This window comes from Lacerta agilis, chromosome 1 (assembly GCF_009819535.1).
Source record: "Lacerta agilis isolate rLacAgi1 chromosome 1, rLacAgi1.pri, whole genome shotgun sequence".
In the NCBI taxonomy this organism is placed as follows: Eukaryota; Metazoa; Chordata; class Lepidosauria; order Squamata; family Lacertidae; genus Lacerta; species Lacerta agilis.
The window spans coordinates 59308664-59336323 of NC_046312.1; the positions used below are offsets into that span (position 1 = coordinate 59308664).

General features: G+C 42.7%; 1 protein-coding gene across 3 annotated transcripts in view; it reads left to right on the forward strand.

The window, feature by feature from the left end:
• The window catches only part of GAS2 (growth arrest specific 2), a 125970-nt gene that overhangs the window by 56643 nt on the left and 41667 nt on the right, over nt 1-27660 (forward strand). For all 3 annotated transcript variants that reach the window (XM_033150992.1, XM_033150990.1, XM_033150993.1), the window contains one exon: nt 24948-25011. In XM_033150992.1, the coding sequence (XP_033006883.1) occupies nt 24948-25011 (64 nt within the window). The remainder of the gene's footprint in view (nt 1-24947; nt 25012-27660) is intronic.

The following is a 27660-nucleotide window of genomic DNA, read 5'->3' on the forward strand; positions in this document are numbered from 1 at the left end:
AAAACAACCAATAACTGCAAATAATAATGGTATGTTGTCGGGGTTTGGGTGCTGGAGCTCCTCGTGCACGGCCTTGGACTGGTTATGCACGAGGTACCAGTTGCGGGGAAAGCGGCCAGCGTTCCGCGTGCTTTTGAGCACGGTCGCCGGCCAAGTCTCACAGTCTGAAGGATGTTGAGTAAGCCAATTGATGACTCCGATGATGTGTGAGTTCCTAAATGCCTTCTTTAATGAAAAGTTGCCTCGTGAAATAAAATATATACCCTGACTCTGAATAGACGGACCAGCTTAAAGAAATTAAAAATTTTACTTTACTCCCCCCTTTAACCCCAAAGGAAGACAGACACCGGTTGTATCTTTAGTGGCTTCGGCAGAACCCGCATAGGCTCGTCCCCTAAGCTAAGTTCTCCTAAGCTTAAAGTCCCTGCGCGCCCAATCTTCCGCGAGGCTAACTAAATAAACTAAAACCGAAATATCTTCCGCGGGCCTAACCCTAGGCTAACCTAAAAGAACCTATCTAAAACTAAAACCGAATGATCTTCCGCGACCTAACTCTAACTAAAGAAAAACCCATCCAACCCATCCAGCCCGCTCCTAATCCCTTAAACTAAACTTGACTTCAACTAAAACCCAACTAAACAAAATGAAAGAATGCACGAACGAACGTGCCTAACCCAAACTGAACATGAACGTAACCCAAACTGAACATGCCTAAGCGGGGTGCCTCTGCCTTTTATTAGGGAACAAACGTGACATCATCATTAATGCCTTAAGCAATAAAATCACTGTTGCTGCCCTCCAAAAGGGCGGGAAGCAAGTTTAACGCTCATTAACAACTTTGAACATGACCGGAACTATAAAATAAAGGCGGATCAATCTCATAAGTGAACCACACTATTCATTCATGCTTTCACTTTCGCTTTTGCGCGCAGTTATACCAAAAGTAGACCTCGAGAAACTCATAAAATAACCAAATAAATATGAATCCATGGCGGATCCGTGAAACGTATTCCGACATATCATCTTTCTTTTTTTGTTTTAAATTAAATTAGTTTTGATTTAGTTATATAAAAAAAGAAGGTTAGAGATATCATAAGCATTTATCTGACACAAACATTACCATTTGTTTTGATATAGACCTCGACATGAAAAGGCGAACGTCGACAATGTCGACAGTGTCCACACCAAAGTCTACATCAAAACTGTGATATAAACACCAGCAAAACCATCAACATCCACCCCTTTCATAGGAGGAAATACTTGTACAATAATGTAGCAATAAAGTCATGAAAATAACAAACCACTAGCCGAACATAAAAAGTGATCGATCCGATACACTGTAAACCCTTTAGGCATATATAAATACTTCAATATGTAGTGTAACACAACAAATCACCTCATAAGCATTTATCTTTCGCGTGCAGCGTAAAACAACAAATTACTCCCCAAACACAAGAGAGGACCTGATACAGGTCCAAAATTAAAAATAACGGATAACGACTGCCCAAACATAAGAGAGGTCCCGATCCGGGACCCAAAATTAAAGTATAACTAGAGCTGGGGCTACATAGCCTACCCAGACCCCTCCCCCATTTTTTTTAATTTTTTATTTGGAAAACTGAGGAAAAATGGATAAGGTAACAGAAAAGGGTTGTGGCTCTGAGGCTACAGAATCGAGGGAACTTTCAGGAAGGTAGATTCTGGACTTACCACAGCGACCACAGGTAACGGGGAACTAGGGTCCGATTCCAGAGAGGGGATTTAAGCCACCTATGTAATGGCTTTCCAGCTGTGAGTTGGGATTTAAGCCACCTAAGTAAAGGTCTCCCAACCATGAGGAAGGATTTAAGCCATCTACGCAAGGGTTTCCAGCGAAACGAGATGGGATTTAAACCAGCTACATAAGGGTCTCCCATCAACAGCAGGAAACAGAGTGAAGGGAAAAGCTGGAAACCTGGTTTACTGCCAAAGGTAGCATATAGAGGGGGATTTTTCAAAAGAAAAAAGGGGTACCAAGAGGGTAGGATGTCACCAGACTTGACATATATATCTTGAACAAATCCGAGAATGACCAATTCTTTGACCAAAGGAAAGCATTTCAAATAAGGTATATAAGTGTTACCACATTTTGAACTACAACTTTTGTAAGCACAACGTGGAGATTTAGGATTATTGAAATAAAACATATATGCATGAATATGTCTATGACTAGAACTGCACAAAGACGATGCTTTGACCTTACATAAACATTTCCATATCATCAAAATTGTGACGCTCTAAATGGAAACCATTTCAGAAAAGTTTCATATATATAAACACCCATATCATTAATTACCAAGCTATAAGGAAAACACATGTAACATGCGAGGCGGATATTTCAAGAAGCATACAAAGGTAAATATGCAAATTTTACAAGTACAATATAAAGTACAAGACAGGTTTAGAACTGCAAAATGGTGTTGGAGAGGAGGATGAAGACGATGAATGAGTTGCCAGTCGTCTTCTTCTCCGACTACACACGACCATGTAGAAGAAATAGTCCTGGAACTCAGGAAAAGTTCATGGAGCTCAGGAAAGTTCTGAAACATCGAGTTCTGAAGAAACAACGATACCTGTAGAAGAAAGGAGGTTAAGCAAGCAAATCAGAGTGATCTGCTAGTGAATGCAGGTAAGAGAGTAACTGGAACAAATTCAGGCAGCCAGGAATCAGAGGGCTGCCCAGAGGCAAACAAAAGGCCTAGGCAGTAGGAGGGTAAGGCAAACTGCCCAGAACTCAACTGGTGCTATTTGTTGAGCACTTTTGAAGAGTTGCTGCATTTGACACTGGAAACTGGTGCAGTCAAACAACGAGGTGGATATTCTTAACTTGGTTCCTTAGCTCTCCAAGGGCGCACACACCTGGCAGGCACCCAAACAGCCTTTTCTTCAAGGGCAACTGCAGCGTAACCACGACCCCAGGTGATGAGTGGAACTGGTCCTCGCCATTCGATGTCAGGCAAGAGGCGATAAGAGACCAAAGGTCGAGGAAGCTGTTCTTCTTTCTTGAAGTGGAGATCCACTGGTGAATGAGGCTTGTTATGTGGAAAGAGAAGAAAATTTAAGGTGAACAGCACCTTTGCAACTGCCAAAGGGATCTCCGAGGCTGGATGGTGACGTCCTGCAGTCTGTTTATGGAGCAGAGTTTTGAAAGTGAGGTGTGTCCTTTCAATGAGAGCTTGGCCTGTCGAATTAAACGGAATCCCATGGGATAGGGAAATGTTCCATTGCACACAAAAGTCACTAAAGGCCTGAGAAGCATAGGCCGGGCCATTATCTGTTTTAATGGCTTGAGGTTTTCCCATAACTGAAAATGTTCTCATGCAGTGTTGTATGACGTGCCTCGTAGTTTCTCCCTTCAGTGCTGTAGCCCAAATGAAACCTGAAAAGGTGTCCACTGTGACATGCAACTTAGACATTGGAGCAAGGGCTGGGACATGTGTCACATCCATCTGCCACAGCTGATTCGCCTCCGTGCCTCGAGGATTTACAGCATCAAATGGCAAGCAGATAGGAGACTTGGAGCACGAAGGGCAGCATGAAATAATGTCCCTTGCTTGTGACATTGGAATGTTGAAGGTCTTGTGTAGAACCTTTGCTGATTGGTGGAAAGTTTCATGGCTTGTCACAGGATTGTCGAACAAAGAGAAAGCTAGAGTCCTGAGGGCAGCGTCTGCTACTGCATTTCCTTCCACCAGGAATCCTGGGAGGTTAGAATGAGAGCGCAAGTGTGCAGCAAAAAAGGGAAATGAACGTCTCTGTAATAGTTCTTGAAGCTGCGCGAACAAATTAAAGAGATTTTCGTCCATGGACGGAGACAGATAAGCAACTGGAAGCGATGATAATAGTCTATATACATACTGAGAATCTACAACGAGGTTGAATGCTTCTGTAGTGAAAGTCTGAAAAGCGAGAATCACTGCTGCCAGTTCCGATCTTTGTGCTGGAAGTTGTTTCTCTGTAAACACAGTCTTCCATTGTCCATCCTCCCGCCATGCAAGGACACCATAGGAAGAGGAGCCATCTGTGAACAGAGTTTTTGCAGTGGGAATAGGCTGAAGCACCAACATGGATGAAAGGTGATAGTTTACTTGCTGTAACAAAGTGAATCTTTTGTCCTTAGGAGGATTATACAAGAATGAACCGACAAAATCTGCAATAGCAATCTGGAAACTATCTGAAAACTGAATTAAAGATAGTACTTGTTCCTGAGAGAAAGGAAGGTAAATGGAAAGCAGATCATTTCCACTCAGGCGAATTGCACGGCCTCTGCACTTAACAAGGAGATCAGCAACAGCGTCCATACTGGGGTACACATTCCTTTGAGGCGTGTGTGAAAGATGAATCCACTCCACGATTGCCACTTTTGAAGAGGTATCCGGAACATATAAAGCTGCTGTAGGCAATCTTGGTGTAGTGAAGATGGCACATGAAAGAGCGCAGTTAGCTGTTGGCACACGATCTACAGCTATTTGGTGCAGTTTTGTGTTTACCCCTTGTAAAGCAAGACGCATCTCAGAAGTGCACGGAATAACATCTGAAGGAGATGTATGTCCCTTAAGAGCAGAGAACAATGGTGAGAGTTCAGACGTTGGAACTGCTAGAGACTTACGAGCCCAATTTATCTGTCCCAAGAGATGCTGCAGTTGTGTCAAAGTAAAGGACTCTGGGATGACTATGCTTGGCATCTCTGGCAGGGCTGTATCTTGAAGCAGTTTGTGACCCAAGTAATGAAATGGAGCAGTGCGCTGTACCTTTTCTGGGGCAATACAAAGCCCAAAAGAGTTCAGGATGCGCGTAAGATGCTCAATATGATGCTCTGAGACCTTTTCTCCATGGATCAAGATGTCATCCATGTAATGACAAACTTCCAAGGCTGGATATTGTGCTCTGAAAGGCTGTAACGCTTTATCCACAAAGTTCTGGCAGAGAGTCGGTGAATTCACCATTCCTTGAGGGAGCACCTTCCAAGAGTATCTGGAAGCTGGTCTGGTGTTATTGAACACAGGTAGAGTGAAAGCGAACTTTTCTTGATCTGCAGGTGCTAGCGGGATAGTAAAGAAACAATCTTTGAGATCGATGATTGCAAGCTGATGGTTTCTAGGAATGAGGTTAGGGTTAGGAAGTCCACATTGAAGGGGACCCATTGGAACAATTCTCTCGTTGATCTTTCTCAGGTCTTGAAGCAAACGCCATTTTCCACTTTTCTTCTTGATGACGAAGATTGGAGTGTTCCAAGGGCTATTAGAGGGTTGCACACGATCCTGGTGTAGCAGCTCTTTGATTAGGGCCTCTGCTGCAGCGAGCTTTTCTGACGTCAGCGCCCATTGGTCGACCCATACAGGGGGTCCTTCCTTCCACGTGAGTGGAAGAGCATGTACTGGCGCTGATGCAAAGGCCCACATCAAAAATGTGTATGGACAACAGTTCTTGCTTTAGACAATAAGTCTCTACCCCAAAGGGTGATAGGCACATCCATAACAAGTGGACGGAGCTGCACCATGGAGCCTGAGTCTGACTGGAAGGTAATCGGATGCACGCTCTGGTGGGCGGGTTCGAAACCTCCGACTCCGAAGACTTCCTGGGTGACAGTCGTTGCCCACTGGTCAGGCCAATCCTTTCTGGCGATCACTGTGACATCTGCGCCTGTATCAAGAAGACCCTTGATCTTTCGTCCACCCATTTCTAAGACGAGATGAGGGCGTTCTTCTGTAATCTTGATTAGCGCCATTGCTGCCTGAGGAGGCAAAGAGTCTACAGGAGCTGTAGGCGTAGAAGTAAGCAAATAGAGTCTGGCAATCTCCAAACCTTTTGTTAGGACACAAGGAACTGTTGAGAATCCTGGAATCAGCAACTGCGATGAATCTGTGATTCGAACTAGGCCTGCAGTCAGTGTGACTGTGGCAGGGAGGCGATCCATCCTAGGCAGGATAAGGCAAATCGAGGTGTCTGGGAATGGACCACGAATGGATGTTGGCAATTGCTGAGCAAACCATGGATTTGAAAAGTAACAGTCCTCTGTTAAGAAGAGTGGTATACCTGGGACAGAAGAAGCTTCTTGTTCTTCGTTGGCAGTGTCTGAAGACATCTTTTTGGCTTCGGGTTTTTTGCACTGCTGAAGTTGGCAACTCTGAAGCTGCTTGGCGTTGAGTTGGCAAACTTGAGGTTCTTCCGTTGGTAAGAGTTGCTGATGCTGTTGAACCTGCTGGCATTCAGTCAGTTGTGCACCAAACTGGCAGGATGGAACTTCTTCTTTGACACAAGGCAGTCGAAGTTGTTGTTCTTGATAGTTGCTTGGTTGTTGCGGGCTGAGCTTAAAAGCTGGGGGTGACACAAAGGTGTGGACATTGTTAACTGGAGTGATGTTTAAACTTCCACAAGAGGGAGCTGGCTCACTCACTTGTATTCTTTGGCCACATGGAAAGTGATCATCAGCTGGGTTGCAACTTGAACACTGCTGTTTCACCAAGGGCAAATGTTCTTCAACGATAGGCTGACCTTGATTTGAAGGTGAATAAAGCTCAGGTGTTGCAAGGTTGACTTCAGTAGGATGTCTTCTCAACGTTGAAGGCAATTCTGCGATCAGAGACTTGACTGTGATTGCTTGCTGTGAAGCGGGAGTGACATCAGCAGGAACTGAAGGGCGGTTAGCAGAAGGTGAACTGAATGCTGTGTTCTCTACTGGAACCCTTTGAATAGGTAAGGCAGATGATGAAACCTCTGGAACCTGAATGTTTGATGAGGTCACATCTTTTCTCTGGACATCTGAAGAGTAGATATCTCTCTGGATCACTCTTTTTTCCTGATGACCTGGATAAGGAGTAGCGTTGTTCACCTTTCTGGGATGGTTGACCTTCATGATGTTCTTGAACTTGCACCCTATTGTTTTACCGGGGCCGGGGCGCGGCCCGCAGAACCGTTTCCCTGAACTGGAGATGAGGTAGGTGATGTATTTTGTGGATTCAAACGACAATCATTCGCCCAGTGAAATCCTTTTTGACAGATGGGACATCTCTCTGGTGGCTTGGCAGAAGGCCTTGGTGTTGCCGTGCACTGCGACCTGAAATGCCCATCGCCTCCACACCCATAGCACTTCTTGACTGGCGTAGAGCTGTCTTGACGTGGCATCTGTACCGCAGCTGCCAAGAGTTGTGCTTTGTAGGAGTGGGTACCAACACTCTGGCAGACGCGTAGCATCTCAGTCAATGTGGCATCTGGACGAGCTGCAACTGCTGTTAGGGCATTCTTGCAGTCATCATTGGCATTTTCAAAGGCAAGTTGTTTTGTCAGCATGTTTCTGGCATGACGATCTTCTATCTGGCGTTCCACTGCAACAATCAGGCGATCCACGAAGTCCCCATAAGGCTCTTTTGGACCTTGCCTAACTGCAGCGAATCCTGATACTGAGCTGGCATCTGTGCGATTGGGTAATCTGCGCCAAGCTTTGACTACGATGTCTGCTATGGTGACGAGTGCAGCATCAGGTATGGCTAGCTGTTGATTGAGATTGGAGTAATGTCCTGATCCTGTGAGCATATCTTCTGTGGCGAGTGGCGTTGCACGTCTGGCTGCTACTTCTTTCCACTCTTGCAGGCACAGCAGAGCATCTGTAGGCGACAGAAAGGTGCGAAGAATCAACTTCCAATCAGATGGCAGAAGTCTACTAGTGGACAGTCCTTCAAGTAAACTTCTAGTATAAGGAGCTTGAAGTCCATTTTCGCGTATGGCTTTTCGCAGTTCGCGTAGTGTTTCAAAAGGGATGGCTTGATATCTTGCAGGTTGTCCTCCATTGGCACGAATCACTGGAAAGATGTGCATTGGATCAGCACTAAAGTCTATTTGTCCCAAAGCTGCTTCCAAAGCTTGAGTTCTGCAGATGGGTTGCATTGCTGTTGGATCTGTAGGTGGCATCAGTGAGTTTAAATCTTCTTGATGCTTTCCAAATGGTGAGCCACTAGATGGTGCTAAAGAGTCTTTGACATCTGGATGCCTTGAAGATGGCTGACTATGAAGACAAGATGGCTGACTTGAAGTTGGATGAAGACAAGATGGCTGACTTGAAGTTGGATGAAGACAAGATGGCTGACTTGAAGTTGGAGCATAAGGTTGTTGGCTCTGTACTGCAAGTCCTGGCATCTGGATCATCATTGTTTGGCTTTGTTCTTTTCTTGGAATCTGCATTGGCATCGGAGGTGCTGAAGGGTTGGTAAATTGCTGTTGTGCTGCTTGCATTGAAGCTTGGATTGCTGTTGATTGGAAATCAGCTTGCTGCAAAACTGGAGCTGCTGGCTTGAGCGCGGCCTGCAGGGCAGCAGGGTTTGCTGGCAAAAAGGCTGCTTGCTGCTGCTGCTGCTGGATCGCTGGCAAAAGCGCGGCTTGCGATGGAGGAAGCGGGACCGTTGCTTGGAGCGAGGTCCGCGGCTGCTGCTGACTTGAGATCGCTGGCTGGTAAAAGGCCTGCGATGACTGCTGAGCGACTGGCGGTGGGGCAGTCCGCGGCGGGGCTTGGAAGGCCGACGGCGTCTGCTGCACCGGCACAGGCGGCAATGAATCTGGCAATGACAAATTGGACAAGGGCGAGTGCGTGTACGATAACGGGGCCTGAACTGGCTGCTGCGAGGGGGCCGAAAATGGCACAACCGCAAGCGGCAGCACAGGGGCACTATTAAAAGCAGTATTTCCCAAATTCACTGTTCCATTAAGCAAAACATTTCTTGGAGCGATTTGTTGAAAGCAGTTTCTTACTTTGCTCCATACTAATTGTACAGGAATTCCGATTTTCGGGTTGGCCATAAATTCTAACCCGATCCTTTCCCATGAAGCTAAATCTTTCGTTCCCTCCTTAGGGACCCAAGGGCAAACTTCCCCAATAGTTTTAACTAAAAGCTCTACTTCTGATTCAGAGACAGGGTGACCATTTCTTTTCAAAAGGTACAATAAATCTTCACAAAATTTAACTTGAGCAGTTGAGAGTGAGGAGCCCATTTTTTAGCACTTTTCCAAAACTTTTCCTCCCCCACCCGTAGGCTTCTACTAGGGGACACCGGTCCTACCCGTAGGCTTTGACCGAAAAATCTGGCACCCGTAGGCTTTAGCCAGAAAACCTCCACCCCCACCCGTGGGCTTCTACTAGGGGCTACCGGCCCTACCCGTAGGCTTTGACCGAAAAACCTGGCACCCGTAGGCTTTAGCCAGAAAACCTTTCCCTCCCACCCGTAGGCTTTTTCGGGAGACACCGGCCCTACCCGTAGGCTTTGACCGAAAACCCTGGCACCCGTAGGCTTTTGCCAGAACCCTTCCCACCCGTAGGCTTTAGGGAAGACCTTACCCTGCCCGTAGGCTTACACTAAACTCCTTGCCGCTCTACCCGGGGTCCCCTTGGGGCAAAATACACGTGCGCAATTTCTATTTACACTACTTTGGGCAAGCGGTGGATTCGCGCTACTGCAGCGAAATCCTGGATAAACCGGGCCGTTATACCTCACCTCTCAATGTCTGTTTCCGAGCCACTTCCGATATGTTGCCTTTAACCGGAGTCTTCGTGGAAGCGATTTTCGACTACGCTTCGCCTCACAGAGGGCACCACTTGTCGGGGTTTGGGTGCTGGAGCTCCTCGTGCACGGCCTTGGACTGGTTATGCACGAGGTACCAGTTGCGGGGAAAGCGGCCAGCGTTCCGCGTGCTTTTGAGCACGGTCGCCGGCCAAGTCTCACAGTCTGAAGGATGTTGAGTAAGCCAATTGATGACTCCGATGATGTGTGAGTTCCTAAATGCCTTCTTTAATGAAAAGTTGCCTCGTGAAATAAAATATATACCCTGACTCTGAATAGACGGACCAGCTTAAAGAAATTAAAATTTTTACTTTACTCCCCCCTTTAACCCCAAAGGAAGACAGACACCGGTTGTATCTTTAGTGGCTTCGGCAGAACCCGCATAGGCTCGTCCCCTAAGCTAAGTTCTCCTAAGCTTAAAGTCCCTGCGCGCCCAATCTTCCGCGAGGCTAACTAAATAAACTAAAACCGAAATATCTTCCGCGGGCCTAACCCTAGGCTAACCTAAAAGAACCTATCTAAAACTAAAACCGAATGATCTTCCGCGACCTAACTCTAACTAAAGAAAAACCCATCCAACCCATCCAGCCCGCTCCTAATCCCTTAAACTAAACTTGACTTCAACTAAAACCCAACTAAACAAAATGAAAGAATGCACGAACGAACGTGCCTAACCCAAACTGAACATGAACGTAACCCAAACTGAACGTGCCTAAGCGGGGTGCCTCTGCCTTTTATTAGGGAACAAACGTGACATCATCATTAATGCCTTAAGCAATAAAATCACTGTTGCTGCCCTCCAAAAGGGCGGGAAGCAAGTTTAACGCTCATTAACAACTTTGAACATGACCGGAACTATAAAATAAAGGCGGATCAATCTCATAAGTGAACCACACTATTCATTCATGCTTTCACTTTCGCTTTTGCGCGCAGTTATACCAAAAGTAGACCTCGAGAAACTCATAAAATAACCAAATAAATATGAATCCATGGCGGATCCGTGAAACGTATTCCGACAGTATGTGTGTAGAGTTTTACATATAACTCTTTGCTACATTTGGCAATTGTTTTATTTTGAAGTCATGTGGTTGTTTCCACAAAATGTAACCCTTCTTCCCAAACAATTACTACTGTTGTTGCTGCTGCTCCTGTTAATATAATCATTTCATCATTTTTTTATATACCAAAGTGCCTTACAGGATAAAAACTGAAATAGCAAACAAGTTCCAAATCAAATATAAGAACAGAACATAAAATGCTCATCCAAAGAAGAAATAAATTCTAGCCACCCTACTTTTAGTTGCCAAAAAATAAAGGTGAAGGATTAAATAGTGAGATACAGAGGCTTGGAAGATGACTTTCCAGATTAAAAAACAGACCTCCAGGAAGCAACAATTTCAGCAAAGTCATAATCTTAATAAATATAATTTTTCCTCCTTTCATGCTTATGACAAATCTCTTTTGATACAAAATTTAGGACAACCTTTTGCCTCAAGATTGCCTTTCAGCTGAAGATGAAGAGAATCAATTGTTTGGTTGGACTTGGAATCAAATAAAAAGTGAAAAGCTGTTGTGATGGAAGACAAGTCTGCTGGAGCACTAAATGAACTCACTGTGCTATCATCAAGAGGCTTCTGTTTTCCACTGCTCAAAAGGTTTTTCAGTGTGTGCAGCTCTTATCTGGATTGCAACTGATCTGTTTGCCTTCCTTTTCGAGATTCTTTTCCTTTCATTTTTAATATGTGAGAAGATCGTAGTATCCTCATTCTGTCCTTGGCTTCTAATATTACTCATCATCTTCATTACTTGATAATTATATATGTATTTTATTACATCTATTCCAGGCATTTATATACTGCCCAAGTAAACATGTCCTCCACTCAAAAATCAAAATCATCCAAATATGTACAGCTAATTAACAGGGACGTGGGTGGCACTGTGGTCTAAACCACAGAGCCTAGGGCTTGCCGATCAGAAGGTTGGCGGTTCAAATCCCTGTGACAGGGTGAGCTCCGACAGGGTGAGCTCCTGTTGCTCGGTCCCTGCTTGCTCCTGCCAACTCAGCGATTCGAAAGCACATCAAAGTGCAAGTAGATAAATTGGTACTGCTCCGGCCGGAAGGTAAACAGCATTTCCATGTGCTGCTCTGGTTTCACCAGAAGCGGCTTAGTCAGGCTGGCCACATGACCCGGAATAACTGTCTGTGGACAAACACCCGCTCCCTTGGCCAATAAAGCGAGATGAACGCCGCAACCCCAGAGTCGTCTGTGACTGGACCTAACGGTCGGGGGTCCCTTTACCTTTACCTAATTAACAGCTAAAAATGTTCATTTTTTATTTTTGGGGGGTTGGCATTATGACTAGACCACTCCAGCAAAACAATGTTAATGTGATGGTATCCTTTTTAATATGAATGGCAGATCCAAGCCACTGTTCCCAGCAACCGTTCTTTGTGAAATATGTGTCGAGAGGTCTGCCAGTTGGATGACCCCTTGCTCTGCTCTGCTCAAAGCCATTATGATGAGGTTAGCACAGCTACTTGCAGAAGTCACGACTTGCACAAGTTTTTTGAGAAAAAGAAATATTACCGCTTTGTGCGCTGTGTGTGTGTGTGGGAATGTGGGAACAGTTTTTCCTCAACCGACTACTTGCACTGGTGTTGCGCAGCTACATGCTTAGAGAGCTTGTGACACACACATCGTCACACTTACGGTGATGATGCAGGCAATGTGTGTCAGGGCTTTCCGACCACTACACAACTCTGGAAATCCACCTCAGTTACAAAGGTGGCCTACCTGAATTTCTGCCCCCTGTCCCCCAACCAAGCTTCAGGACCATAGCGTGTAATCCCATAGAATAACAGCTAACTAGAGATCATGATCCTGAGGACTGAACCTCATGGATAAGTTACCTTCTTATGGCTACTGGATTATTTTCCAGCCTGCAAGCTGCCAGCAAGGCACCCCTTGCTCTGTGTAATTTTTTTTTTAACCCATCAGCACATGATTTCATTTATCAATTTCCATTTGCTCCGATTGAACACTAAAGAGTGTTTTTTCCCCAGGGGAAAAGCGGCAGGACAAGAGGAAGTGTGAATAAACCAAATGGCAGAATGGAACCTATAGTCAATCCCTCATAATCTTGCTGGGTCTTTCACACAGCAAAAAATGAGGTAGAACACGTTTCAACACGCAACCTTATGAAACCCTTTCCTTGCCTAGCAAGTCAGGGCAAGGGTGTGATGGGAAAGTAACTGGAATTCATTTCCTGAAATTAATTAAATTATATTTTGATTGAATACCTTTAGAAATGGAAGAATAATCAGTTTCCTTCCATTTCCCCATACTTTTCACTGAATACTTGTTAAACAGGACTTGTTATCCCTTTTGGTGCAATTTAAATGAAGAAAAATGGCAATAATTGCAATTAGAAAGGTTTGTATTTACCTCTGCTAGGCGATATACTTCCCACACATGCAGCAAATAAATGACAGTGAAGGATAAAAAAAAATGTGAAAGACTCTTTTCAATAGTGCTGGGAAATATGTCCACACATGACATACTTGAAATACTGGTATTTGCAATGCCTTATGAAAGACTTTTGTATCTTTGTGACTTTATAGTTCTGGCAATGTGGTGGTTGCTAGGGCAACTCAGCTTTTTCATGATTAGTAAGACAAATAAGTATGAAAAATCAGTGTAAATTGTGAAGGGCATAGCAAATGTTTGTTCTCTTTTCCTTCTTTGGCCGAGTGCTTGTTGAGCACCTTGGTGCACCTGATTTTTGATGTTTACTTTCCCCTATATTTTATTCTTTCTTTCTTTCTTTCTTTCTTTCTTTCTTTCTTTCTTTCTTTCTTTCTTTCTTTCTTTTATATATATAAGCAATACCCAGTCCCTGCCGCTTTGGAAACAACTGAACACTAATATTCCATTTCCCCTCCTGTTTTGACTTTTCTGTAAAAGACTTTCACTTTCTGGTTTATTTTTCTATTTTTTTTATTGTAAAGGCATCGCAAAGGGGTGTCTTCACGACATTTACCATTAGAATTTCATAAATACACAACGTGGTTCCATCATGAGAGGGGCAGGACCAGCAGTTTAAAAGAGCAGTAACAAAAATGGTGAGGAAGGAAGGCAACTGCACTTCGCAGGCCAAAGAGTTCCATAATCTGGGTGAAGACATTGAGGAGGCCCTGAACACACAAAGCTGGGGTTGAGAATTCAACCCATGAGGTAGATGCAGACCAGTTAGCAACGTGACAGTTGTGGGACAGGCCAGTTGTCACTGCAATAGCAGTTCCACCCACAATCCGGTACAAACTGTCCCTGATTTGGCACCAGTGGGGCGACGACTACCTGTGGATGCACCCAGTCTGGTATTCTGTCTTATCACAGATTGGTAGGCCTATGTGACTTTATGTTAGCAACAGGGGATTTGGCAAACCTAACAGGACTTCGGTGTCATGGCAGTGGCACAAAGGCACAACTTGTGCCACTGTTGGAGCACACGATCACTACTGCTTGATGGGTTTTCTGCTGAGTTGGGTGGTATTCAACTAAGTTTTACTCAGCATAGGCCCACTGAAATCTATGACCATGGCTAAGTTGGGCCTATTAATTTAAAGGGGTCTACTCTGAGTAACACTTAGATGAATACCACTTAATGTTAATTTATCATAGTACTGTAGGTTAAAAATTGTGCAGTAAGGTTTGGTAGCAGTAAAAGTGATCCACACATATGTGTGCCACGTGTGCAGAAGGAAACATGTTTAATGGTCTGATGCTTACAGTCTTCGTTAATATAGCTGGTTCAGATCAACCCTACTGCGCTTAGGAAATGTGACCTTCTGTTTCACAGTGACAACACAGTAAGCCAAGCTATGGTTTACTGACAGTGACTCGCAGGCACTTTGCCCTTCCCTGTTCCTTTTTACTGCCATGCCACACTGAGCCAAGTCAAGATTTAGCTTAGCATATCGTTCAAACCAGGGCTCATTATTTAAGTCTCTCACAAACCATGAGTTTTAGGTGTGGCAGCCAAAAGGCCCAGGAAGGAGCATAGTGGTTGTGAACTCCTCTCCAGGAGGTTTGTAGGGTTTTGGTAACCCACACTTTGGTTGGCCGTGTTGTGTAAACCAGCTCAATGCTCTTCCCAATTAGACAGAGTTATACTGTATGCCCTTAGAAAATAATCTCTTCCAGAAGATGCAACCAGAAGAATGTACCTCTAGAGCAGTTATAGGGTTGTTTACATTGTAAGAGACACAGCCGATTTGCTTTCAGAATTTCTTTCTTTGGAGGTTGTTCATTTGTGCTTATTTTCACTGGAAGAAGGTATTTTCAATTCACTCCTTTGCTCAGTACATGGGGTTATTGTCAGGTCACACTTGAAACGCTGCCTGTTGTGTAATGAGTCAGAAATGAATCAGGATTCCTTTTTATCCAGGGTGCTTTTTAATTTGAGTTGCACCTTGAGTGTATAAAGCAAGTCAAGTTTGAAGCGAGTTCAAGAGGTACCTTGGGAAGAGTGATAACACAAACAAGCTCTGTGAACCGGGTCAGTTTTCTTGTGGGCGTTGTAAATGTGCTGCTTACAGGCCTCTCTGTCTGGAAACAGGCCTCACAGCATTTGATTTTCATTATGTTGGGGGGGAAAACTCCAGTTCACATTATTTTAAAACATTATGGCATGCCCTGTGGGACTTCTGATTTGCTTCCTTTGACAGCAACCCCCTTCCATACTTTTGAAACCCCTCTCAGGTTTTTTTTTTAAAGGCTTGCCATGGTATCTGGGCAGCTTCTCTTTCAGAAACACAAGTACCAAGCCCCCTTGGGCACAAAGAACTAGTCACACATTTTTTTTGGATCCTCTATTATGTTTCTTTTTTCTGTGAAAGAAATAGGCAAAATGTGCTGTTGCTCTTCTGTGATGAGGGACAGAACTGAAGTTCTGTGTCCTGGGATAGTTTATTGGTTCATTGCATTTGCAAACTTTTGTTGTTGTTCAGTCGTTCAGTTGTGTCCGACTCTTCGTGACCCCATGGACCAGAGCACGCCAGGCACCCCTATCCTCCACTGCCTCCCACAGTTTGGCCAAACTCATGCCAGTCGCTTCAAGAACACTGTCATCCTCTGTCGTCCCCTTCTCCTTGTGCCCTCCATCTTTCCCAACATCAGGGTCTTTTCTAGGGAGTCTTCTCTTCTCATGAGGTGGCCAAAGTTACTGGAGCCTCAACTTCAGGATCTGTCCTTCCAGTGAGCACTCAGGGCTCATTTCTTTAAGGATGGATATGTTTGATCTTTTTGCAGTCCATGGGACTCTCAAGAGTCTCCTCCAGCACCATAATTCAAAAGCATCAATTCTTCGGCGATCAGCCTTCTTTATGGTCCAGCTCTCACTTCCATACATTACTACTGGGAAAACCATAGCTTTAACTATGCGGACCTTTGTCGGCAAGGTGATATCTCTGCTTTTTAAGATGCTGTCTAGGTTTGTCATTGCTTTCCTCCCAAGAAGCAGGCGTCTTTTAATTTTGTGACTGCTGTCACCATCTGCAGTGATCATGGAACCCAAGAAAGTAAAATCTCTCACTGCCTCCATTTCTTCCCCTTCTATTTGCCAGGAGGTGATGGGACCAGTGGCCATGATCTTTGTTTTTTTTTTATGTTGAGCTTCAGACATATTTTGCGCTCTCCTCTTTCACCCTCATTAAAAGGTTCTTTAATTCCTCCTCACTTTCTGCCATCAAGGTTGTGTCATCAGCATATCTGAGGTTGTTGATATTTCTTCCGGCAATCTTAATTCCGGCTTGGGATTCATCCAGTCCAGCCTTTCGCATGATGAATTCTGCATATAAGTTACTTTACTTATATTGGGTGGGGCTCTTCCACTTCACAAAGAGGCCTACCCCACCTGTGGAAGTTTTCTGTTGCTGTTTGCCCAATGCAGATGTCTACTTATTGAAAATAACCTAAGTTTTATATATGTGGTTGTGAATGCAATGTTGTTGGGGCGGGGGGTTGCCCAGTGAAACCAAGAAAAGGAAAAATGCAAGGGAAAATCAGGCACAGAAACTTTATTATTTATTCTATTCCACAAGCGGTATGATATATACCAGTGGGATATAGCTGGGTATGAAAGATAGTAAATATTAGAGGTGTGCAACTGCTTGGGGCACAGTCTGAATAACAAGGGGAACTGAGGTGATTTTACCCTTTCTGTAGCTGAATTGCAATGTAAACAAAACACTCCAAGTTAGATCTGTTGGCTCCCCACAAAGCCTTGTACCTTTCTGTCTCTCTGTTTATCTGTACTTTCTGCTTTCTCCCGTTTTTCTGTGTGTCTATTTTTCTACTCTAGGTCCTTGAGCTTTGCAAGAAGTGAAACTGCTGATTGTGGAGCATTGAAGAGCTCTCAGTGCTTCTTTGTTGGTGTTAAAGCAGAGGCCCTTTTTAAAGTTAAAAGCTTAATTTAACTTTAAAAAATGGGCACAGTTCTTCTTAAGGGGGGGGGAATCCTCTGGAGCTCTTCAGCATTTAAGGGCAGCCCCACCCAGCGATTCTTATTGGAGGCCTGCCTTCCCAACATAAGGAAGAATTGGGAAGCTATGCTGGCCAGTGTGAAGTTGCTAATGCTTTTTTAAAAAAATGTAAAACAAGAACACACAACAGTTAGCCACCCCTTAATTATATTAAGGTAAGAAAGATCCAGAGGCAACCGACTGCTCTCCCTCCCCAAATATGAAGCTAACACTCTATTAAGCTAACATGGACTTTATTAAGCTGACCTAATAAAGGAATTGTCTTAATGTGGATTACAGTGGTGCCTCACAAGACGAAATTAATTCGTTCCGTGAGTCGTTTCGTATTGCGAAAATTCCGTCTTGCGAAGCACGGGTTCCCATAGGAATGCATTGAAATTTAATTCCCATAGGAATGCATTGAAATTTTCGTCTTGCGAAGCATGACCATAGAAAAATTCGTCTTGCGAGTCACCTAAAAAATTGCAAAACCCTTTCGTCTAGCGAGTTTTTCGTTGCGCTAGGCATTCGTCTTGCGGGGTACCACTGTATAGAGGAAAATGAACTCCTGTTGTTTCCACTACAAAGGCCTCTGGACCTCCAACTGGCCCATTCCTGGGATCCCTAAGTGGATTATTTCAGGGGGGAGCAGAGGAAAATGCCCTGGAGGTAGAGGGGGGGGGGAATGTGTAAAGTCCATTATCAGCTAGGTGCATCCTGCTCCTTCATGGGAGGCAAACCAGACACGAAGGGCAACAGAGACTTATTGGCAGGCCTGTCACAATCCTGCTTTGGTTAGAAAGCAATGCATCCCATTGCATGCTCCATACCTCGCCTCCTTTTCTCTTGGTGACCCTGGTCTTCTGGCTTGCCCGTTGCCTCACACCCCACCCAAGATGATAAGAGGTTTGGCACACCAAAAGCCCTTAGTATAGTCTTAAGTGGCAGATAGATCAGTGACTGGGTCTTCTGAACAATTCCAAAGTCAATTATGGGGCTTTCCCTGAGTATCTTCCCATTTTTTCCTTAAAGGGATGCTAATCCAATCTGTTCTCTAACAGATTCACATAGTAGTTTCTGATGACCACTTCCTCAAATGTGAGTCAGACATCTGATCCAGAGTGCCTATGTGAATAATGCAAAATTCTAACAGCAGCCTGTATTCTTATTACTGTATTATTCTTATTACTGTATTATTCTTATTACTGTATTATTATTATTATTATTATTATTATTATTATTATTATTATTATTACTGGACTGCTTCATTCAGCCAAAACTCCTGCTAACCGCAATAGGAGTGTTTTGACAGAGGACAAATGGGTGTTTGGTTTCCTCACCGTGTTATTGAGATCTTCTGAACAATTCATTTTCGATGAATATGACTGTCCTATGTTATTGAATGGTTACAGGATCTAGAAGCCATGAACGCGCTTCACCTCTTTCTTCAAAGACTCCACACAGCAAGAAAAGGGTTTGCCTTCAGTTATGCTAGCATGCTAATATGTGTGGTTTGTTTTTGGAGTGTTTTGACATAAATATTTTTTCCATCCTCAGTGCTTGTGACACTAGCGTACATACACTTATGCATTTATATGACATACTGTACATAGGTGTGTCACTGACTTATTTTGATGCAACACATGTTCTTAAAAACTTAATCAGCTTTAATATTTAAAACAAGCCACTAAGTGGTCTTTCGTTTTAGCAATAAAATGTGGGAGGAAATAAAATAGTATTCAGTTTGGTATACATTAACTGTTAAATTAACTCCTTTTTGACCCATAAAACCCACCAGCTACAAAGGAGAATGTTAGCCGCTTTGAGACTCCTTCGGGTAGTGAAAAGCGGGATATCAAATCCAAACTCCTCCTCCTCCTCCTCCTCCTCCACTGTGGACCTGATTTTCCACAGTACCAAAACCTGGGAGGCTGCTATGTGTGGTTTATAGATTTTCTTTGACTTGTGAATCACATGTTTGCAGCAGAATATTATATTCATCCTTTGTTTGGATACTTTCTGCATATTGAACTTCTTGATTTATATTGGTTTAAAAATTAAAGATACTGGATGACTATATTTACATTATTCTCTCTTGTCCAAAGAGACAAACGCCCCAATCCAGCTGAAGGCATTTCTGACTGAGGCTGCAGTCTATACCTATATACATGGCCAAGTCTCATTGAACTGAATGGGCCATATTGAAGCCAACTGAACAAGTTAGTTGTGTAACATAAGTTCCACTGCTGTTATGATTCAGTTGGAATAAAGTGAAAAATACATGTGAATTTTTTCAGACTATTTGACTGAACACATCCCACTGCCCGTTGCATCAGGAAAAGTTTTTTCCTCTCTGTCTGTCCCCCCCCCCCAACAGTTTGTATAAAATATCCACATTTTTGTCTGTGATTTGTCACTTTGAAGATTTTAAAAGCATTTTTGCATCATTCCATTATTGCATAAACAGTATTTTTTTTGACAAAGGTTATGTAGTTATGAAAATCAATCTTTTTTTAAAAAAGTTCTATGATTCTTACTATGCTTACTCCTACTTTCAGAGAAAACTAGACAATCTGTGGGAGTCAGATATCTGTGTTTAGTAATTCTCACTAGATGATCTCTCTCAAATCCACATAGAAGCTGGTGATTTAGATTTCTATTTAGTAGTGAAATAATGGAGACTGAATCACAATAAGCAAGAAGCAATATAAAAAATGAGGAGTGTTAAAGGTGAGGACCTGGAATAGCGCACAGTGAAAGAAGTGTTAGGTTGCCATATCAATGGTGGTAGAAGATTGCCACACAATTTTACTGAAGTTGGGGGTGTAGTGGGTCAGTGCATGAAAGGGCTCAGTGCATGAAATTTTAGAAAAAGAGAGCTGTAGCAACTCCATTAACATTAGCAATGTGTGTAGGATGAGTGAGGATCAATTAAGTATTGATAAAGATTGGGGAAATATCAACCTCATAAATATGATTTGGGAGTAGAAAAACTACATAAAGTATCCTCTATTTTATGCCTTCTTTATTTTCTATCTTCTGGGTTGTATCTTAAACTTAGAAACACAGCCCCTCCCAACATCTTCGCCTCCCATTCCTCCTTCACAAACAGCTCCGCAAGTTCTTCTCTGACTCACATTATCTGACCAATCCATTCTGAACAACCTTAGCCAAACCTTTCCTTTTCCTTTATTGCCACACAGTTTCCCCAAGTGCATTCTGATCCTTCCTCCTGTTGACAAATCCAGATAATAGAGATTCCTGAAGAAATACAGACAGGAAAGGAAACTTCATTTTCTGCATAACATACTGGTGCTAGGTGAAAGTGCAACAAGGAGGAGTTGTAGCAGTATAGTAGTAGGTACCTGGTAATCTTCTTCACCGACACCACTATATAACGGAGATTAGGACTATATTTAGAAGAGGCCATGTTTATGACAATGATTGCTCCAGGGGTTTGCTTGAAATGTATTCCACAGAACCTGCCTCTCAGTGAAAGTTAAAACTTTTATGGATAAAAATGTCACAGTTGGAATTTGCAATGTGTGCAAGCAGTCCAATGACTTGTAATGCATACAGTACTATGTTAGTTGTATCTGATTACAGTGTATTAGGATAAAGGATATTGATTTATTTATAGCAGAGATGGGAGTCCTGTGGTCTTCTAGATGTTGTTGGACTTCAATTTCCAACAGTCTCAGCTAGCATGACCAATGGACAGGGATAATATCACTTGCAGTCCAGAAACATCTGGAGGGACACAGTTCCTCATCCCTGATTTATAGAACACCTTGGGTTATTAAAAGCAGTGTGTATTCTATATCTGTAGTGGCCAACCTTCTTTACAACTTGTAGCATACTACTGTTGCACACTATAGTACGTATGGAGCCCTCTGTGCTTTGGCATGTTTTTGACCACTAGTTCACTTGCCTGGAGAGCAGGCAGCAACATAGTACTGAAAAGAGGCAAAAAGGAGCATTATACACAGCTGCCATAGCCAAGCTTTTGGGCTTACCTACTGCTCTCCGAGAGAGCCGCAAGTTCCAGCTGGCACCATTGTTGCATGCTGAACATCCAAGTTCACGCACACCTTTCTGAACATGTTTGTTTCCTTTTGTTTATTTGTAAAAAGCATTATCCTGCTTAATATGACCCCCCCCAAAAAACCCATCTAAGTGTCTTACATGAAAACAATAACAATTCGACAGCTTTCAATAAATTATCCTGAAAGCTTGATAAAAATCAGATTAAAAACAAAACCATGCTCATGGGTCGGGGTAAGTAAATTCTGTGGAGTAATATTATTATAAATATGCCATGAATCAGATTGATTTTACTACAAGTTCTATGTTTATTTGGACTAATTCAAATGGTTCAGTCCCATGGATTTCAAATGAACCCCACTAGCATAGGCAGCGCCTAAATGACTGTCATACAAAATGGTTAATGCAGACAGTATACTAATATTGCTACTGATTCTTGGGGAGAAAATATGGTAGGCCGTAAGTGTGCACCAGCTGCACCAGTGTGCATGCCAGGGGATGGGTCGCCATCTAAAATATGATGAACTCTTAAGAAGATGCAGTGTTTTGGGTTGTGCCCCATGTAACTCCCTCATTACATTAGCGTTGGCATTAGTATGGAACTAATAGCAGGGACGCGGGTGGCGCTGTGGTCTAAACCACTGAGCCTAGGGCTTGCCGATCGAAAGGTCAGCGGTTTGCGACAGGGTGAGCTCCTGTTGCTCGGTCCCTGCTCCTGCCAACCTAGCAGTTCGAAAGCACGCCAGAGTGCAAGTAGATAAATAGGTACCGCTCCAGCAGGAAGGTAAACAGTGCTTCCGTGCGCTGCTCTGGTTCACCAGAAGCGGCTTAGTCATGCTGGCCACATGACCCAGAAGCTGTATGCCGGCTCCCTTGGCTAGTAAAGCAAGATGAACGCCGCAACCCCAGAGTCGTCCGCAACTGGACCTAATGGTCAGCGGTCCCTTTACCTTTACCTAATTAACAGCTAAAAATGTTCATTTCTTATTTTTTGGGTGTTGGCATGAGGCATTATGACTAGACCACTCCAGCAAAACAATGTTAATATGATGGTATCCTTTTAAATAAACCTTTACCTTTAAATAGTAGTGCTATAGACCCATGATGATTTTGGCAAATGCGTGTGTAAACAGCAATTCTGTTTCCAGAAAAGAATTCAGTTACACTATGCACTTATTGTATCATATAGAACTCCTCCCTCCAAGTTTCACATGCATACCCGTGTTGGTACTGACCTCAGGAATGCTAGCAATTTTGCTTTTAACGTATCGGCATAATCTTATCACTCCACCAGATACTTGGTATTTTTTAATAGTTGGCTAGTGCCTGCGTTGTCTGTCATGGTCTAACAATGATTTCACTCTCTCACATTGTTCGTCATGAAATGCATGAAATGTGTCTGGAATATGTGAACCAGCTGCACAGCAGCACATTCCTTTTCATCAGAGAAGCAAAGCTCTGGCAGAAACTGTCTCTCGCCTGTTCAGTTGTCTCATCATTCTGCACTATGTCATGTCATGTCTTCAAATGCGGCATCATTAAAATAAATTAATAGGACACGTCTGGATATCTCACAACATGTTTCAAAACTTTGTGGTTTCTTGTGGTGTGATTGCGCCAGCGTATCAAATCTTGTGGAGTTCAAACCGTGGAGGACTATACCTATGGATGAACTCTTAATTTAGTTGATTTAACCACACAAGTAAGCATATCTAATTTTTTAAGAAGAAATTGCCCCATTTATACATGACCATTGTGGGATGGGAGCCACTTGATTTCAGCATGGTTGTGTGTCACACCACAGAAGGAACACCTGTAAAGAGAAACACGGTTGTTTGATATGGCACACCACACCTTTTGAGAACCACTGCATTACATGCTAATAATGTGTGAAGGGCCTATAGTTGTGTGTGTGTGTGTTCCCTCTTGTTAGAGCATTTTGGTCAGACTATGCAGTGAAGATATGAAATATTTTTGATATATTTCTGTCAGACGATTGTTAAAGTATTGCTTTTCAAATATTGTCAGTTAGCTCCAATGATGAAGATGTTAATAATGATCCTTTCCGTTGAAATCTGAATTTGGTGAATTACCAGAAGGATATACATGCAACCAATTGTGCATTTTTTGAATGATTACTAGCATGTCATATGAAGACAAGATTTTCTCTCATTATTGGGCTCCTTCAGGAGGAATGGTGGGATGATGATGATAATAATAATAATAATAATAATAATAATAATAATAATGTCATTAGAACACAAATTTATTCTCCATAGACCCCTAAAGCAACCCTAAGATGATAATATATCAGCTACTTATACAAGTTGTTGATTAAGAGTTGTATCCAATGTCAGTCCTACTCAGAATAGATCCATTCATTTCACTGGGACTATTATACGTATTAATAAACTAAATTGGCAAAATAATTATTCATTCAATACATCCTATCTATAATATGCTTCCTTTCTAGTTGAGTGCCCCCAATATGTTTTAAAAACGGCCTGTATTTGGTCAACCATAAATCTGACATAAGGATACTCTAAGTATGGGAAATCTGTGGCCATCCAGATGTTGTTGGACTTCCATCATTCCTGACTATTGGTCATGCTGTCTGGGACTGATGAAAGTTGAGTTCAACAACATCTGTAGGGACACAGGTTTACCATTCCTCCTGTAAGCATTTCTTGTGGATGTGCTAGGATTGTTTATTTCATGGTGATGCTAGCCTTACTTTTTTTTTATTTGAGTTAATATTAAATAAAAACATTGCCCCCATGCTTCTAGCTACAGACCAAAATTCTAGTGTCTCATTCAGTTTAACATGCAGTACCCAAAAATGTATATATCATCAAATAAATATTATTTGGATTTAGGAAAAAACAATTCTGCTGAGTGCCCCAAATATCTACTGATGTCCAACAACAACAATAAGTTTAGGTTGCATGTGGAAAGAAGCACTGCCTGTTCAGAATAATTTTTGTCATTATTATCTTTGATGCAATAGAAATAAATAAATAGGGTATCAATTCTGTTAATCCCACCCTGCCTCAAAATCTTTTATTATATATATATATATATATATATATATATATATATATATATATATATATATATATATATATATATAGCTTTTAACAGCCTTTCTTTTGTCTTTAAAACATCTTTAAGGAGTCGCCATTTTTTATTTTAAAAAATCTTGATAATATGATTTTATTAGTTAAGCCATTAGACTGCAATCCTGTACCCACTTATCTAGGAATAAACCTAATTAATCTCAGTGGAATCCAGTTTCGAGTAGAAATGTCTAGGATTGCATTGTTATCATCTGCATAAATTTGCATAAGAATAAACCATAGGGGCCATATCCCAAGCTCCCCTGGTGCAGCGGATTTCAGTGTGTGCAACTCAACTTCCTTTTCCTCTCCTGTCCCCAACTAGCACTCACACTCTTCTGGAGAAGAAGGGGGGCACATGAAGAGAAAAGGAAAATTAAACACATGGAGCCTTAGATACAACTCTAGGGCTGGGGGCAAAAAAGAGGACTTTCTAGGTGAAACATCCATGTGTCTCATCAAGCGTGATCTTAAAGGACCCACTCTCACCTCTGTACGAGAGTAGAAGTACTTCTAAGATGGCAGCAACATAGCCATTCTTTATTTGATTGTGTTTCTGTGTCAAGAGTTCAGGGCCGAGGCCTTGAGGTTCAGGACCAGCAAACAGACTGGTACATCACTCAGATACATAAAATATCTCTTTTGTAAGTACTTTCTGTCTCTTCTTATTTTTTTCAGTCCTTCACAAGCAGCCCAGAGAAGTGTGCCTTTGTTTGCTCGAACTTGGAAGGATTGCTTCAAGGTAGGCAAAAGTATTTGAAGAACTGAGCAATATTTGCATTTTTGACAGTAGCAGCTATTGAGAAAATGATGGCTTCAGCAAATTTACATTGGCCAGGATCAAGACAGATGTCCACCTGAGGCTGCACTGGAGCTTATTGTGGACAGTTGTTCAAACAAAAACAACCAAGGCTCCTTTAATATGGTTGTCTGCCATCTTTAAACCAAGGCAAGGAAACCAGTATGAAAACAAATTAAAATTAGAGCAGGTCTTTCTAAACCAGATTACTTTTATTCTGCTAGTTGAAACATTTACAGCAATAATTGATGCTGTTTTTTTGCTATATAAAGTCAAGTTCTCATTCCATTGGGATGATTGGGCTGTTGTTGATGTTAAATAGTAGTAACAAGATGATGTTGTTGATGATGATATATTTGGGTCATCTGAAATAATGGATCAGTCATTGTTTGTGACCAGCCAATGTCCTACCACTCTACTAAGTCATCTGGCACATATAAGAGAACTTGGGACAGGATACATAGCTGTCAACTTTTCCCTTTTCTTGCGAGGAATCCTATTTAGAATAAGGGAATTTCCCTTTAAAAAAGGGGAAAGTTGACAGCTATGGACAGGAAACACCTGTCTTTCATTTCATTCTCTCAGAATCATGCTACTTCTGAGAGTCTTGAAAGCATGGCATGAAGTGAAATACTGGCACCCTTTCCCCACAAGTTCCCTTGTACATACAAGGTGGTTTACGAAATGGCATTGTGGTATTAGCCACTGAAAGCAATGGAGGACTGACTGAGCTAATTGTGTGAGATGAGTAGATGGATTTTGCGCTGTCAGTTCGGCTTCTAAATTAACATTTCATTTCAGTGCTTCACCCATATACAGTCATGTGTGGATTTAGTTCTACCAAGTTAAAGGGGCTGGAAAAGTTTGTGTTTTGTTTCTTTGAACTGAGAAGGAAGGATTGTGGCTGGACAGCGGGGAAAAATTTAAATCCATCTACTCTGAAGTATGAAAAGTGTGGTAGGTTAGATTGTGTAAAGATGCAGAGGGAAAAAAGATCTGCATTCCTTAAAAGAGCACAAGAGCTACATCTGATGAGTAAGGTTGCATGCAGGTGTAGAGCCAGGGCCCAGTGGGAACTGAGTGATTTAGAGCCTGTCAGCATCTGCAGACAGACAGGAAGTCAATGGATTATATATATAGGTGTTTGCTCCAGCCTAGGCTGATATTTCATTAAACAGAAGGGACCAGCTAGCAGCTACTACAACCCAGTATGATTTCACTTGTCGGTTTCTCTATTTTTTTTCTTCCAAGGGTCAAAAAACATGTTCATAAAATTTGAACCATAGTGGTAGCAATCCTCTCCGCACATTGAATCTTTTGTTTTTATACCATGGGAGGTTTCTCATGTCCCAGCAAAACGTATCTATTTTCACTGCTTGAGTGGTTTATTAAAAACTTGGGCAGCGGGGGTAGAATTTTAAAATGTAAGAGATAGAGTGCTACTTTTGGACTAGAGGATCCAGGCCCAGTCACGTCACTATTTCACAGCTTAGTATCACAGGGTCATAGCTAAGGTTATAAAATGCTATGTTTTTAAAAGCAATATCTCCATCACATTGGAACATAGGAAGCTGCATTTTACTGAATCAAACCATTGTTCCATCTAGCTCAGTATTGTCTGCACTGACTGCCAGTGGCTTTCTAGGATTTCAGGCAGGGGTCTTTTTCCAGTCCTACTTGAGGATTGAACCTTCCACATACAAAACTATAGCCATTCTCTTGTTGCTATAAGGATGACCAAAAAAAGGACATTCCCCTCTTGTGCCCCCTTTCGTTTATGATTGTGGGCACTCAATCAGAGAAAGAACCGTAGCTCAGAAAGAGAAAACATGTTTTGAATGCAGAAGACCCAGAACTCAATCTGTAGCATATCAATTGAGTATTAAGCAGCAGGGAAAGACCTCTACCTGAGACTGTGGACAACCAAGACTTTGCCGGTCACAGTAGGCCAGTGATGCCAAAACTTGGCCCTCCAGCTGTTTTGGGACTACAATTCCCATCATCCCTGACCTGTTAGCTAGGGATGATGGGAGTTGTAGTCCCAAAACAGCTGGAGGGCCAAGTCTGGCCCTCACTGCAGTAGGCAATGCTGGGCTAGAAGGACAAGTAGCTGGTACAAGGCAGCTTCTACAAATGGAGCTACAGGTGTTCGTTGAATTTTCTGCATTTCCCCTTAACTGCTCATGCATGTGAGATGAGGAGCCTCCCGTGAAGAATCTGTTCTTTCCTTTCTTTGCCTCCAAAATATCTTTTTTCTACTGCTGCTGTCAGTTTTCACTGGTTTTGCATAAAGTAGGAGACTGTCTACAGTGACAAGAGAACCCCCTTCTGTGGTTTTGTGGCTGGCTAGCTTTATACAAATGCAATATAATCAAAAGCTGTAAAAAAATGCTAGTCAGATAGACTAGTCAGTGTGGTATAGAGGTTGGACTAGGGCCTGGGAGACCAGGGCTCAAATCTCCACTCAGCCATGATGCTGAATGGTTGACCTAGGTGCAGTCACTGCCTCTTAGCCTAATTTACCTCAAGGTGTTGTGCCGATAATATTGAGAGCAGGGAGGACCATGTGTGTCACCTTGAGCTCCCTTACCC